This window comes from Macrobrachium rosenbergii, chromosome 54 (genome assembly GCF_040412425.1).
Source record: "Macrobrachium rosenbergii isolate ZJJX-2024 chromosome 54, ASM4041242v1, whole genome shotgun sequence".
Lineage (NCBI taxonomy): Eukaryota > Metazoa > Arthropoda > Malacostraca > Decapoda > Palaemonidae > Macrobrachium > Macrobrachium rosenbergii.
This window is the reverse complement of record NC_089794.1, coordinates 30,975,698-30,993,197: the sequence shown is the minus strand read 5'-3', so window position 1 is coordinate 30,993,197 and position 17,500 is coordinate 30,975,698. Positions and strand designations below refer to the sequence as shown.

The 17,500-nt window shown below is 33.4% G+C and overlaps 1 protein-coding gene across 1 annotated transcript in view; it reads left to right on the top strand.

Moving 5' to 3' along the window:
* Window positions 1–7,489, top strand: part of LOC136834537 (uncharacterized) — a 7,877-nt gene extending 388 nt beyond the window's left edge. Inside the window, exons 1-4 of the mRNA XM_067097128.1 lie at window positions 1–92; window positions 2,695–2,828; window positions 4,724–4,961; window positions 6,350–7,489. The exon at window positions 1–92 is cut by the window's left edge and continues 388 nt beyond it. Coding sequence (XP_066953229.1) covers window positions 1–92; window positions 2,695–2,828; window positions 4,724–4,961; window positions 6,350–6,426 — 541 coding nt within the window. The 3' untranslated portion in view covers window positions 6,427–7,489. The remainder of the gene's footprint in view (window positions 93–2,694; window positions 2,829–4,723; window positions 4,962–6,349) is intronic.
* The last annotated feature ends 10,011 nt before the right edge of the window (window positions 7,490–17,500 follow it).

The window sequence follows — 17,500 nt, the reverse complement described above, 5'->3', positions numbered from 1 at the left end:
GTTGGAGGCCACTGGAGTCTACCGGTGCGAGGTGTCCGCCGAGGCTCCCTCCTTCCACACGGATTCCAGAATTTCTTCCATGAATGTGGTTGGTACGTAGTGAGGTATTGTTTCGTAATAGTATTACGTACCTGGTGGTGATATTCCCCATAGGGGGTTAGTGCCGGCAGTGCGCCTCATGTGGTGCACTGTAGGTATCACTTGAGGATCTTTGCAACGTCCCTTCGGCCCCTAGCTGCAATTCCTTTCATTCCTTTTACTGACCTCCTGTCATAATCTCCTCCTTCCATCTTACTTTCCACCCACTCCCAACAATTGATTCACAGTGCAGCTGCGAGGTTTTCCTCCTGTTACACCTTTCAAACCTTTTTCCCGTCAATTTCCGCTTCAGCCAAGAATGACCTCATAGGGCCCAGCGCTTGGCCTTTGGCCTAAAAATTCTATATTCTGTTCTATTCTGATGGTAATGTATAAGTAACTTGTAAATTGCCTCGTTGATCAGTATTTTCTTGTTTTAAATTTTGTGACAGGTAAACCGGAAGTTGTTAAAGATATTCATTGTTTCAAAAGAGGAAGAGAATAATAACGACAAGAGAAAAAAAGTATAAAGGAGGAGAACAGATAGCTGATAAATATTAATGCTGTGAAATTAAAGCAAAGTGTCATAGCCTTGTGAAACAGCATTTAATGGCGTATGTATGTGTATATATATATATATATATATATATATATATATATATATATATATATATATATATATATATTTATATATATTATATATATATATATATATATATATATATATATATATATATATATATATATATATATATATATATATATATATATATATATATATATATATATATATATATATATATATATATATGTAAAGATGATGTTTCTTGTACATCCCCTAACCCAGTACAGAATATGTCCAGGACTGCTATCCTTACCTGATCAGAAAATCAGAGGTGCTCAGAACTAATTTAAAAGACTTTTTTTTTATGGTAACATAATTAAACCTATACATGTGTCAGTCACTTATCGAAGCTATTTTTTTATTTTCACATTTATTAATTAGTTTATTGATGTATATTTGCATTTTATTTTCATATTTATTAATTAGTTTATTGATATATATTTAACTTTGGTTTTTTTTTTTTTAGCAAATTTTGACAGGGCTGTTGGTACCCATCATCCACAGATGAATTTGATAAAGAACTGTCTATGTGTTATGAGCAAGTGGATATTCTTTAGTAATAATATGTACTAATTCTAGTTAATCATTCATTAGTGAAAAAGTAGTTTCCTCTTTTTGGGAAAGCGAAGCGTAACTATACAAGCTAAGTTTCACGATTAATAATCTAGAATTTCCCATTTTGGCTACATGGGAGTCCATCATTAGGAGGTATTGATTGGGCTAATTGTGGCCGAAGCTGATTTATTTTAATTAAAATAACATGCGTTCGGGTAAAAAGTACACCAGTCTTATTTGTTTTTTTGTATTTTGTATATAGTTATAAATGTATCTATAGTTATGTATATATATATATATATATATATATATATATATATATATATATATATATATATATGTGTGTAAATTTCTTTGAAAAAATATATTTATAAATATAAATATATATATATATATATATATATATATATATATATATATATATATATATATATATATATATATATATATATATATATATATATAGAGAGAGAGAGAGAGAGAGAGAGAGAGAGAGAGAGAGAGAGAATGTTAAGAGTATTAGAACTGTAAAAAGAGGGAGTTTGAGTGGCTGGACAGCAAGATAGAGACTATAAGACAATGTTAAGAGGACTAGAAAGAGAGGAACTTGTGATCTAGTAGAGAAATAAAGGCAGTGGGTGAGACTAAATTAACTCAAATGGTAAAAAAAGAAAATAAAATGTGAATTTTCCAACAGTGCATCAACAAGATTTCAACAACGCATTTTTAGATTAATGAATCGAGCTGCATCCCCGTCGCCATTTGTATGCAATTCTCATATATCAATTGTCGTAGATAATTACAATTAGCAAAATTACTCTCAGCAATTTGCTTTTACCATAATTGAAAGTGCTCGAATGGATGGCGATTTTAGCAAAGAGGGTAAACGGGTACGCACTTACGCAGGCACATACGCAAGCGGTAACATTCGTCATGCTCGCGTAAACTTATATGTGGCTATTTACTTACCACAGTAATGAACGCTTTGTGTATGTATATTGTTTTTTATGTATTTATGTATATATATATATATGTATATATATGTATATGAATATATTTAATAATATAAATATATGTATTATATACATATATTTATACATATATATATATATATATATATATATATATATATATATATATATATATATATATATATATATATATATATATATATATATATATTATACACATATTGGTGGTACATTAAGTCACATATGTAGCCATAAATTCATAAGCATAATTGCCTAATTTAAGATATGCACAAAAAATACTGAAAAACACATTATTGATTTAAATATTGCTTAGATAAAATTTCAGATTCCAATTTCGCTGCCTGTTAAAACAGAAGATCTTTTTATATGTTTATGCCAAATGAATCTTTACATACTTTTCAAAAAGGCATTAATTTTTTATATCCATTTTTTTTCCATTCCTAGATCTCCCAGACTCCAGGCCTCTAATAACGGGCGTCCAGAGGAGCTACAACCTGCACGAGGAAGTCAGATTGAACTGCTCCTCCCCCCTATCGTATCCGTTAGCAAATATCACATTTTTCGTCAACGATGAACAGGTTAGTCCGCTCATTTGTTGTTTATACTAGTTTTTAACCTGTATGTGCCTTTTGTCCCTTTTTCTTGAGGGGGAAGGGAGGGGGGGGGTGGGGGTGTGGTTGTGCTTGGTAGGGTCAGAAGATGCCCAAGTCTTTTAAGATGAAGCTACCTTGGACTGCAACCTACCAGGAACCCGATTTACTCGTTATTTATCAGCATATGCATTTTGTTAAATGGGGCCCTGGCATTTCTTGACTGGGTAGGGCCAGAAGATCGACTTTAAGATGAAGGTGGACTCAAACTACCTGGTGAAGTTATTTATAGCTTTTTAACCAACCTTTTGTCCCACAAAAACCAGTTGTGTTTGGAAATAAAATTTTCACGTCTTCTAAGATGAATAGTGGACTGCAACCATCCAGGCACCCGATTGAATACTGAGGTCAGCAAAGGTTAAATGCCCTGGTTCTTGACCTGCCTCGAATCGACTTTGGGTCTCTACCTGGTAAGGCAAGCTGGTAACCAACTGCCCACAAAAACCCACTGTGTTTGGAAATAAAATTTTCAGCTGGTAATAGTGGCTAGACCTGGTAAGGCTGGTAAAAGAATACTAATGTATTGATTTTTATCAGAAGAAATTTGAAAAAGAATGTTGTTGAGATGTCACGAGATTGGATTGAAACCAGGAGGTTGAAGTACTGTAGTGTATATTAGTTGGTGTAGTAGAAGAATGAAAATTGTCGATTCGTATTGATATTTTATTATTGTGACATATGGTTGTAGGTGGAGAGAAGTGGAAGGCAGAATAGGTGAAGAAAGTGAAGTATATATGTATGTGAAGTTAAAATGGCAAGGACAGCAGAAACACACAAAAAACAAGTAAAAAATACCCCGAAGTTTTTTCGGCGAATCGAGTTTTCCGTACATCGTATCATCAAGGCAACCGAAAATAGATATCTTTCGGTATCTCGGTATAATGCTGCATGAGCCGCGGCCCATGAATCTTTAACCACTGCCCGTTGGTGGCAGGGCCTATGTCATCGCCAGGTGCACGATTATGGCTAACTTTAACTTTAAATAAAATAAAAACTACTGAGGCTAGAGACTGCAATTTGGTATGTTTGATGATTTGAGGGTGGATGATCAACATACCATTTTGCAGCCCTCAAGCCTCAGTAGTTTTTAAGATCTGAGGGCGGACAGAAAAAGTGCGGACAGAAAAAAGTGCGGACAGAGTAAAGTGCGGAAGGACTAAAACTCAAAATGTGGAAAAACTTTTATTGTGAGTGACAGTAAGTTACCAGATGCGTTTTGAGGGTGTTGAGTCACATGGAGAGAAGGGGGCGGTGATGACCTTAGGTTTATTAGATGTATGAATGAATGAAGCTGCTTTAGGAGGGATGAGTGAAGGAAATGCTTTCGATGATGGGGAGTAATCGAAGCTCTTCATTATGCAAGTAGGGCATAAGTGCATACAAAAATGCAGGTAAGTGAAGCAGGTGAGTCTTGTGTTTAGGAACACAAAGATGCTGATATTATCGAAGTTGTCTTAACAGGGTATAATTATATATATATATATATATATATATATATATATATATATATATATATTTTTTATATATATATATACTTTTATATATATACATATGTATATATATATATGTATGTATGTATGTATGTATGTATGTATGTATGTATTTAATACAAGGCTACAAACAGGAAAATTACCACTAATTTAATTTGCCTGAAATATGTAGAAGATTTGATACTGATTTATTTTGATTGCCTGAATTATTTTGTTTAAGATAATAGGAGTAATTCTACTTGTAGAATGCTTGATTATATTCTATATCCTTTTTTTATATTTTCTCCCGTCGACCTGCATAATTAATAACATCCTTTTGCATTCCTCCCGCAGGCAGACCCTTCCTGGCTGATTCCCTACAAGAGCATAGATGACTCTTCCTCCCATCTTCAGACCGCCGTCTTAGGACTCAAGTTTATATTGTGGCCTAACCTTCTGAAGAAGGGGTCAGTCGCCGTCAGATGTATGGCTGAAATCACCCCTGTTTACCGGGATGATAGCGAGGCGTATATCCAGGTGGATATCCCTTACCACGCGTCTGTCATGGAAGGAAGGGCGTCATCCGCTGATGGTGAGTCCACAAGTTTTAGTTTCATTTTATTGGACATCCACTTAACCAACCGGATGCCCGTAGTTGTCACTATAGAGATCATCGTCTTCGTCATCCACTTATTTGATTACGTCACTCTGTTCATTGACTTGACGGTTCTGGTGGGCCACCAAACACAACTGGAGAACTCTGACCCAAGTAAAATTTAAAAGATGTTAAAGTGGTGGACTTGTCTCCTGGTGAAGGTGGTTTGCCAATTTTGTCATTTTTCCCAATTTCAAGGGTAACTCATCCTAATTCTGAATGATTTTTTCCTAGCGGTAACCCCATGGTAGAAAATTTAGCAAATATGTTTATAGGCCTAAAAAAAAAAACTTTCTCAATTAAAGAAATCTATTGATAATATAGTACCAGCTTGGAGAGAGCTTGTTCATATATCAAACAGACAGACATGCTCATAAACATGCTCAGTTTTCAGAGGCTGATAAAATCTTGTGCTTGGATGAAGAAGCCTTTCTTGCTTTGAACAAAGCTGCCCAACTTATCACTGTGGAGAGAAATTTCTTGCTTTGATTAATCAAAGCTGCCATTTTTTTTAACTCTGGAGTGAAATTGCTGACTCCTCAATACCGGAAATATGCTTTCCAGTCGAAAGGGAGCATGAATTTTGTCCCTACAGTCAGGAGATATGCTTACCATAATGGAGTGTGTGTGATTTATATCATGGAAACTATCCAACGAGGTTATTAGTTAGCAAAACGCATGCTTAGTCTCAGTAATGGCAGTGAGCACCTTTGTCAGTATGGAGAAGACATTATCAACACGATTGTCCACCTGGAGAAAGCTTATGGAGGAACTGAACCAATACAGATAACTCCGATGAATCATGAAAAATCAGTTGTAAGAGGCACGTCAGAAGAGAAACGCTAAGTTTATATGAAGACTGTCTAAATGACATCTCATTCTCTATATACGTTAGCCTTTGGAAGAGTTGTAGTCTATCCTGGAACTATTTATATCTAAGAAGTTTTCTTCCACTGAAGATGAGACTGCCGTATAAATGTATGAAACAGCTCTCTGAGTCCACGGAAGTTGCTTTATCACGGGGTATTGAGCCTCAAATCAACAGTGAAGAGCGAACGATCATTGTAGTAGGTGCTACCTTTATTGTTTCCACGACTGCAATATTCTTAAGGAGAAATTTCAAGTCTGGATGCTTCTAGTTAAGTCACGAGTACCTGGATGATCGTGGGTGCTGCCTTTATTGTTTCCACGACTTCAGTATTCTTAAGGAGAAATTTCACGTCAGGATGCTTCTAGTTAAGTCGTGAGTACCGGGACTTGCAATTCAACAAGATTATTTTTGACACCGAGTTGCATTTTGATTAAGTGCCCCTTATCTCTTTCAGGGCTCCTGTTGGCTGCCAGCAGCGTGATCTCAGCATCTGCAGCGGCCGTGGCCAGTTTTGTCTGCCTGGTCCTGTGACACGTAGAATGTTAAGAAGTAGATAATAGAATTTATCTCATAGTGTCACGATTATCTTCGATCGAGGATGGTCAGTTAGGCAGGGTGACTATCCATCCCACCACCCACTGGATACGTCGTCTATCCCCAGCTGTGTACATAAGAGTGACAAACAATGACAATAAGTGGATAGGGTGAGCACTTGTAAATTTGTGCTCATAAAATCTTGAAAATTGTTCCTCATCGTTGCTTCGTCTATTGGACGGCTGGACTCTTGAGGGAACGCTTATAACAAAATGTTAAGACAGTTGTATGTATATTCGTGTGCTCCTGGCTTTTTTTTTTTTATTTATATCATTGTGAGTGTTATGTAAAAGACTTAAGGAAATAAAGAGATGCGCTTGAAATGCTGGTTTAAAAAAAATAAAGCATAAACACTGTTGTAATTAAAGTAGTGATTTGTTAGTGTAATCCACGCAGCGTTGTTATAAAGATTCGTGTAATCTAGTAAGATATTTGAACTCTGGCTCCCCCCCCCCCTCCCCTTGCAAAGGAGGAAGTCCGTTGTTAAGAGTTATTCCCAAGAAGTCTGTGATTTTTTTTCGAGAAGTACCGGCGATTTAGGAGAGAAAGTGAAAGTAGTGGAGAGCGGAAAAGTGAGGAAGGAAGGAAGGAGAAACCATCCGCTGTCAGAACCGGAAACTTTGAACATTGCTCATGACGTGAAGTTCTGTGATTGGGTTATATATTTCTTAATTAAGACGTCCATTTGACAGACAGAAAGGAAGGAGCGAGCCGTGAGTGATTGGTGGTGTACTCACCTGGAGGTTTATTCGTCTTGGCCGAACGCAAATTGGCTCGCTCGCGCAGTTCGCTGGAATACGCAGGTGGCTCGAACTTCCAGTGAGGTCGATGGACGCGCCAAACAAACTCGGCCGGCGCACGTGGATGTTTATTATTTGCGAGGTCACCATCATCATCATGGCCTCGAGAGTGGTGATATATGTTGTCAGATTAAGTGCTCGGGTGTATAATTATTAAAAGCGTGATAGTATGTAAATTTATGTATGTATGTATATATATATATATATATATATATATATATATATATATATATATATAATATATGTGTGTGTGTGTGTGTGTGTGTGTGTGTGTGTGTGTGTATGTGTGTGTGTGCACGCTTGTTTATCTGTTCATATACGTTATTCCTAAGATTTTTAGTTAAAGTATGATAAACACATTCGTCCCCAAATACATTAGAGTTTGTAAACCAGGAGAAAATGGTTACATTTTTATTTTCATTCCCTCATGTTTTCAAATCATTCATTTTCCCCCTCTTCCTCTTTCCTCCCGAAGTTGATCAAAATTAGGCCCCAGCAAAATTACTCTTTCTGCCTATTCACCAAACCGACGGTCATCGACATTTTTTTAAATCTTTTTTTTTAAATCTGTTTTCCATTTCGGGATTTTTCTGTGAATTTCCATAATACGCCTTACCTTGGATAAAAAAACACGTCCGGAAAAACAGATCCTGGTTTTTTTTTTCACTAACGTGTTTTTACTGACATTTTCATTTAGGTTTCATTCATTTATTGAATCCACGTTGGAAGGTTTTGTAATATTTTCGTAAAAACTGGGTTACTCTGTTTTTCCATTTTAGTTTTAACTTTTTCTTTGTGGAATCCATATTCTTCTTCGGTACGAAATAGTTCAAATTTAATGTTTGAAGTGTTATTTTATTTTTCTGATCATTTATCAATTTAAATTTAAATTTATGGTGCGGAATGGTCGAATTTTTTTCCAGAAAGAACTGGAAATCTTTTTTTACCTTAATAATATAATTTATTTTATAGAGGTGAAAGTCCTTATGGTTTTGTGAGCGCTTGTATCATCATAGCTAAGACTGTATACAACAGTAGTTACAAATATTTTTAATTTTTTTTTGCCGAGAACTTCTAATACTAAACTTTTTTAGTCTGTCGTTACTTTTGGCAAAATGTATTTTGTGTAATTATTTTTAGTTTTTTCATCCTTACCGCCTTCGTGCATTTTTATCAAAATTATTTATTGTCGCTAACATTCTTTTGCCATTGGATTTAGTTTTCTCAATGCCAGGTCAGTAAAAATTTAAAGCAGGGGAGCCGACATCGTGATCCTCTTTGCCTCATAACGAAGAAAGAACTTTTCATGTACACTTGTATAAATATATTTTTTAAAAGTTTATTTTAACTCTTGGAAAACCAGTAAGATTTGAGCGTGAAAACGGAATGTGTAAGTTCGAAGAAACGAAAAAAGAAACTTTTTTTTTTTTTTAGTTTCCCTTCAATTTTTTGTTTATTTTCTTTAGGATTTAAATTTGCTGAAAATCAGCGCGATTTTAGGACGGGGTAGTCGCCGGCCTTGCATGATATTCTTTGAGAGAAAAAAATAAAGGAAAAAATGGTAATGACAGCGGCCGCTTATACGTTTTTCTGTTACGGTATTCGCCTGTGTCAGTCTAGAGAGAGAGAGAGAGAGAGAGAGAGAGAGAGAGAGAGAGAGAGAGAGAGAGAGAGAGAGAGCGCCACATGACAAAGCTTTGATTGTGATGTAAAAAGAAGTATCATATATACATTTATATCTGTTTAAAATAACCGCTGTGTAGTCGCAAGCGTCAAGTGGACGAGTGGCACCTTTGGCGTGCGAGTGGGCATTTTTCCGGACGAGTGATCATTTGCCAAGCGAGTGGTCATTTGCCATGCGAGTGGTCATTTGCCACGTGAGTGGTCATTTGCCAAGCGAGTGGTTATTTGTTAAGTGACTGGTCATTTGCCATGCGAGTGGTCATTTGCCAAGGGAGTGGTCATTTGCCAAACAAGTGGTCATTTGCAAAACGAGTGGTCATTTGTCATGTGAGTGGTCATTTACCATGCGAGTGGTCATTTGCTATGCGAGTGGTCATGTGCCATGCAAGTGGTCACTTTCCAACCGAGTGGTCATTTGCCATGCGAGTGGTCATTTGCTGTCATGTGGTCATTTGCCAAGTGAGTGGTCATTTGCTAAGCGAGTGGTCATTGCTAAGCGAGTGGTCATTTGCCATGTGAGTGGTCATTTGCCATGTTAGTAATCACTTGCCATGCGAGTGGTTATTTGCCAAGCGAGTGGTCATTTGCCATGTGAGTGGTCATTTGCCATGTTAGTAATCACTTGCCAAGCGAGTGGCCATTTGCCATTTATAGATTTTTCATTATCAGTGTCAATGAAGGAAGTTCAGGTTCGACGTCACGTGACCATTTCAGTTTTCTAACTTGATTTTTCCATCAGTGACTTGTAAAAAAGGTGTGCTCACTGTTCAGATTCTTCTTCACAATGTGCAATTATAGTTTTATTTTTCATATGTTTCCTGTAAATCCCTTGTATTGTATGCTCACAGTCTATGTGTATATTATATATATATATATATATATATATATATATATATATATATATATATATATATATATATATATATATATATATATATATATATATATATATATATATATATATATATATATATATATATATATATATAATGTATGTATGTATGTGCATATATATAATAAATATATATATTTATATATACATATATATTATATATATATATATAATATATTATATGTATATTATATAAAATATATATGTATATATATAAGATTTTTTATCAAATCATGTACAGTGTATGCTCACCGTTTGTAGTTCTATTATTCAGGATGCCCAGGAAGGGTAGTGTAAAGAAGTTTACGGTTTTATCTGACTGAAATTATATTGAAAGAAAGGAACAGTAGCAGTTTACGAAAAGTTTCGAAGTAACAGTTTTTGCTTTTTTCTATACAAAAGTTCCATCACTGGTAAGAGAGTTGAATATATATAAATTATATATATATACATATATATATATATACATACATATAGTATATTTATACATATATACAATATTTTTAGTTACATATGAGTATTATACATGTATATATATATATTTTAAGTTATATATGATATTATATATTATATATATATATATATATATATATATATATATATATATATTATATATATATATATATATATATATATATATATATATATATATATATATATAATATATATATATATATACATATACAGTATATATATATATATATATATATACAGTATATATATATATATATATATATACAGTATATATAAATATATATATATATACAGTATATATATATATATATATATATATATATTATATATATATATATATATATATATATATATATATATATTATATATATATATATATATTTATATAATATTATATATATATATATATATATATATATATATATATATATATATATATATATATATACAGGATTGTCCATAAAGTCATGGTGCGATTTAAAATACTTGCAGCTTCGTAACTATACTAGTACATGGTAGAATTAATCTGTAAAAAAGGATAAGAAAGCATAATGTGTTAGTTTGTCTGTTCTTTTAAAGTTTTTCTTATATATTTTATAGAATATTTGGTAAAATATTTTTACTTAGCGTAGCCATCAACCCACCTCCACCATGACATCCGACTGGCACTTTTGAAAGACGTAGTTATTTATGAATATTTATCACAACACCGTGACATATTATATATTTATATTAAATTAAACTTGTGTGTATAAAATGTTGCGGTGATGTGATAAACATTCATAAATAGGTACATGTTTCAAACTTACTAATCGGCTGTCACGGTGGAAGTGGGTTTTTGCCGACGCTAAGTAAAAATATTTAACCAAATATTTGATAAAACAAATAATAAATGAAATAAAACTAGATGCATCAAGTTTTCTTAAACAGAATAAATCTGTCATGTATGCATCAGTAGAATTTTCATGAGTTTATAACCTGTATATATATATTACAGAATAAATATGTCATATATATATATATAGCTGCAATATATATATATATATATATATATATATATGAGTTTATATATATATATATATATATATATATATATATATATATATATATATATGTATATATATATATATATATATATATATATATATATATATATATATATATATATATATATATATATATATATATATATATATATATATATATATATATATATGCTGTAAAATAAAACACTTAAGATATTGATATCTGATTCTTAGTTGAATGTCATTTTACTTCAAGTTCGAACAAACTTTAAGTTGTAATACCAAAGAGAAGGCTTTGCCAGTGCATAATCGGTTCCTACTTTGATTTGTATTATTGCAAGAGGAACAGTTAAGAGAAAGGTTTGTATCTCATATTAAAATTTGACTTATATCCATTATATCTCTATCATTTGCTACATGATACGAAGGTTGCAAAGTTCAAATCGCAGATTGAATTAGCGTCATTTAAGACTGTTTAAGATCAGCTAACCAGTGAACAGTGTTTTTTTTTTAAATGGTCAAGTTTTTCCGCTAGAGGTTTAGCGGAAGAAGGAATTCAAAATTTAATGTTTTAATTCATTTTCTATAAAATTACATTACGTGGCTGATTACTTGTTAAAAGAATTGATTTTCAAAAGTATCTTAATCAGTAGATACCGAGAAATGTCAACGAAGTTATGAAGAACTCAACATTATCACTGACTGATGTTCTTTTGTTAGTTATAATAATGGGTTTTCGAATATCTATACTTATGAATTTCAGTTGATTTTTCTAATTTTTATTTTATTGCACTAACATCAATTTTATGCAACGGTGATTTTCATGTGATTATGTGAAGAATGCGAATCCTACAATCAGTGAAAAGGAGAGTGCTCACCATTTTCTGGTTCGTATAGCTATTAATCTCCACTCGTGTGTTACATATGTAAAAAAAAAATATATATATATATTGGCTTTTAATGTTTTTCACGAATTGGGGAAAGGAACATGCAAGCAAGGAAATATTTTTATTCCTTTTAATTCCGTAGTTGTAACCTTGCTTAGAGTGACCTTTCTCCAGTTTTGAGTGTGATGAATAAAAAAAAAAAATAATAATAATACGCTGTTACTTTCAAACGAAGTTTTTCCTCCGTGTCCTGACACATGTTTATATGATATGAATATATTTATTGATATATTTATTTGTGGATAATGACGTAAAAAAAATAAATCAGTTTCTTACGTGATGTTGTTGTTACTCTGCCTTGTTGTAATTCCTCGTTTGTCCTTATCCTTCGTTTTCCCCACGTTCTGCCTTTGTGTTCCTATTTATTTATTTTCCCTTACCCATCGTTTTCTTATTCTTCCCTTTATCCTCATTGGTGTTTATACTTTGCAGGAGAGATTAATCACGAGATACGTCAGATCCCAAATTGCTCTCTAAGTGAGTGTAAGTACAATGATGTTGTGTAATAATGGTGGTGATACATGTTGTAAATGACAGTAAGAAGGGGATTATAATGGTAGTGATAAGAGCGTTTGGAGGTTGCAAACCTCCGCCAAGACAAACCACCCTCATAAGATCCCTTCTATTAATAATACAGGTAATCTTCTTAAACACGAAGATATATTATTTAATTGTATTCCTCATAAGAAAATGAAAGGTTTTTTGGTCAGAATATGCCTTCAGTGGACCTCTTTTGAAGGTCCATTGGAGGACGAAACTGTTGGGCATATTCAGACCAAAACATCTTTCGTTTTCCTGTGTGGAATACAACCAAATCCCCCCTCTTGTAAGTATCTCATTTCTCCCAAAATTGAATCAGTTATTGTCAATCTCGGCGTCCAGTTTTGGTGATATTTTTATGTAAAATATTTAGCTAATCCTCCTGACAAAGAGATGAAGAGGCAGTAATAATAATAATAATAATAATAATAATAATAATAATAATAATAATAATAATAATAATAATGCGAGACTAAGAATAAGAATTGAGTAAGACCCTCTAGAATTTAATAATAATAAATAATAATAATCATAATTTAATAATAATAATAATAATAATACTTGAGTTAAATACAGAATTATTTTTCAAAACGTCTAGCATCAGCTCTGGGTATTTTAGCTAAATGCCCTTTCAACTGTTACAATAATAATAATAATAATAATAATAATAATAATAATAATAATAATAATAATAATAATAATGCGTAAGATATACAATTTTAGCTAATTGTCTTTCCAGCTTTAATAATAATAATAATAATAATAATAATAATAATAATATGTGAGTAAGATACAGGATTTTAGTTAAATGACTTTTCAACTGTATAATAATAATAATAATAATAATAATAATAATAATAATAATAATAATAATAATAATAATAATAATAATAATAATAATAATAATAATAATAATAATAGTATAGAATTTTAGCTAAATGCCTTTTCAACTTTAATAATAATAATAATAATAATAATAATAATAATAATAATAATAATAATAATAATAAATAATAATAAAGAAAGCTTCCATGGTATTTGTGGTCGTATTGCTGAGCAAGTGGACCAAAACCTTGGGAGACAAGACGGAAAACTTCAGCAGTTTTTAAACGAGCATGTGTCGGAATTGGTTTGGAGTTCCCCCCACATTGGAAAAGGACCAAACTTTTTTTTTTTTTTTTTTTTTTTTGCAGGATTCTCGTAAAAAAAAAGAAATGACAAATCTTGGAATTTTTCCGTTTCATTTATTTTGATTTTCCTTTCTGTGGATTTTAATTTTTTTTTTTTTTTAACCTTCTGATGGGTGAAAGCGGTAGGTATTCTTCTCTTTAGATATTTTAAGGTTGTTTTAGGAAAGAAATTTGATTTTGTTAAGGGCGAAGAGACCATGGCTGACCAATCAGAAATGACAAATCTCTGGATTTTTTCGTTTTGTTTATTTTTGTTTTTCTTCCTGTGGATTTTTAATATTTTATTTTACTCTCGGATGGGTGAAGTTAATAGGTTTCCTTCGCTGTAGATTTTTTAAAGTTGTATTGAGAAGAAAATAATATTTTGTAAAGGGTGAAGAGAGACTGACTTGACCAATCAGGATCTGAGCGTCAAGACTTGAAAAGAATGTCCATGAACTTCACGCCTTACGTGAAGGCTGAAAACAGGAGGTGGGGGTGGGGAAGCGGGAGAGGGAGGTAGGAGGGGGTAGGGGGGGGGGGAAGAGGGAGAAGGAGGTAGGAGGGAATTACACAATGTGGAAGAAACGAATGGTGTGAGGACTGATTGAATCAATTGACCCTCGAGCTCCTGATTTCTTACTTTCTGTTATTCTCTTTGATAAATATTTTTAAAGATTATATAGTAGAAAACCGAATAAACGAGATTGAAGATCGTCTCAGTTTTACGGAAAAGAAAGTGCTTAATTAATGTGGAATTTAGCGTGATGTTTAAGAAAAACAGAGTCATGGACTTATTTCCCTGAGTACGCGATCGTGCATATGAGGAATCGTTAATGGGTATTAATTTTTTTCAATATCTTAGCATGCGTGACACAGGCATGGACTCGGCTTATGAATAGATTCCATTCATTGAAAGAAAACATTGTGTGTTTTTTAGTATGGCTGCTGCCACCGTATTTGTCGTGTGGGTGTACGGCCCTTATAATTTTATGAGCCGTCATTAAATGTAAATTCTTTTCAAGACTCGGAGCTGATGAAACGGGGGAAAATTACCATTTAGTTGCAGAGTATGAGTTATTTGAAATTTCAGCCATTTTGGTGGATTATTAGAAAATAGCATTTAGAGAAAAAACAAAGTCGCAGTTATTGAACTATTAGTGTTGTCATATCTTATATGAATTGAATTACAATGTGTCTTATTTTGGGCGACATAAGTCTTTCTTCTTCACGGATTTTCATCATGAATGAAAATTGTCCCAAAAAAAAAAAAAGAAAATTATATTAACTAGAAACAATCAAAAACCGTAAAATAGACTTCAGTATAACTAGACAGTTATGATACATTAAACCATTAAATGAGGTAACCTTAGTGAAATGAAATCCATGACATTAATAACTAATAAACTGGATGACTTCCTCCATTTTCGCAAAGGAAACCTATTCCAAAGGTCCTTAGATGTTACCAGTTCAATTCCTCACACCAAAATTAGTTTTTCCTCAGTACGATCGTCATGGCAACCTTCTCTTTGCTTTGGTACAATTTCCTTTTGCATTTCTTTTTCTTTTTTTTTTTCTTCTCTTACTAATTATAGTCATATACAGGTACAGTGTAGGTTCTTTTATTCCCGGGGCCTTTGTATGTTTTGACCGTTTGTTTAAGGTAGGGTTCTGGATGAATAACCCCTTCAGGCAAAGAATCGATCACCATTCATGCTGAATGGTGATGATAATCTTCCAAGGGGGTTTGATATCACCACTGCTGTTCATAGTCTCCTTGATACAGATGATAATGGCCCTCGGAAAACTAAGAATGACTATTAACTTGGAAGGCAGGGCATAGTCGTCAGTGTCTTAATGTTCAGTGATAACATCAACATAAGAAAATGCTAAGAGATTTGATTCCCATAAACATATAGTCTGGACTATAACTGAAGATGATATAATAGAGATTGGCACTGACAAAGGTGCAGTTGTAAATAAAGTAAAAGGAAAGACCATCCAGGGTGAAGGAATACAATCCCCAGATGAGAGACTCATCAAGGGTATAGGACAAACTGGTTACAGGTGCCTAGGAGTCATGGAGGATGACAATATGAAACATCTGGAAAATAATGGTGTTACTTCGGTACAGTCTCAGTGGCAGATATAACATGAAGGTAATCAATACATGGGATGTTCCAGAAGTAAGATATGTTGAAGGTAAATTAGACTGGACAAATGAAGACCTAGAAAACATGGATAGAGAAAAAGAGAAGTTGACGACCATTAGTGAGGCGCCACACCCAAGATCAAGTACAGGAAGGCTCTGTTTATCTAGAAGAAAAGGTGGAAGAAGAATGCAAAGCATGGAGAACTGTATCAGCATTGAGAAAAAAAAAGTATACCTTAGTTTTACCAGACCACTGAGCTGATTAACAGCTCTCCTAGGGCTGGCCCGAAGAGAACACTTGTACAAAGTGGAATGAGTGGTTGATAACAGTTCAGAATGAAAGCCGCCATCTGTGTCAACGATGAACATGACAAATACTAGGTAAGGATCACATTCCAAAGGAAAGATAGGTGGCAAAACAAACAATGCATGGCCAGTACCAAGGTACAGGTGGGTAGAGAAGATGGCAGTTGGCAATGGCTGACTAGGAGGGGTTCTCAGGGAGACTGAAAGCTCATTGATATGGTAACACAAGGCTAAGCATTACGTCTTTTATATAAAATAAAAATAGATGGCAAAGTATTAACATATACTGGATATCCCGAATGCAAACAGAATATTGAAACCGTTAACCAGAGTTTAAGTGAAGGCCCAGCGTTTGATAAAAAATAAATCTGTGGGGAGGCATGACACAATTGCCAGGTCCTTATGTTGGAAGATTTGCAGTGAAACCTACCATGTACGACAAGAGGTACAACTATATACCTGAAAAAATTCTAGAAAATAAGAAAAACCAGACTATTCTAGAACTACAATAGAGAGAACTGACCCTGCGATACAGTCTCGAAGAGCAGACCTAATCCTGGTAAATAAAAAAAACAAAGTTTATATGGTAGATGTAGCCATGTCATGGGGCGTAAGAGTTAAGGGCAAAAGGACCAAGATTTGAAGATGGCAGTAAGGAAGCTATGGCAGTCTGGAACAGAAGTTGTAGTCACCGTCTTTGGAGTACCATAGGAGGAACCGGGAGAAGAATGGATGCTGGCCACAGAAAACATTATTAGGAAAGGGTCAGAATCCTAAGAAAACAGGATAGTGGTGGTCAGATCTGCAGTAGGAGACAGGTTGTAGCATGGAGCCAGGCTAGGAGATAAGCTAGCAAGGCCGTGAGAGAAAATGAATTAATAACAGCAACCTAAAGTTAAAGCTGTTAGTTATGTGATATAACAATTCCAAGACTTTCACTTGTAACAGTTCCAAGACTTTCATTTAGAATTCCCTCTGATATTGTAAACGTTCTTCGTACAAAGCATGCTTCACATACATGGA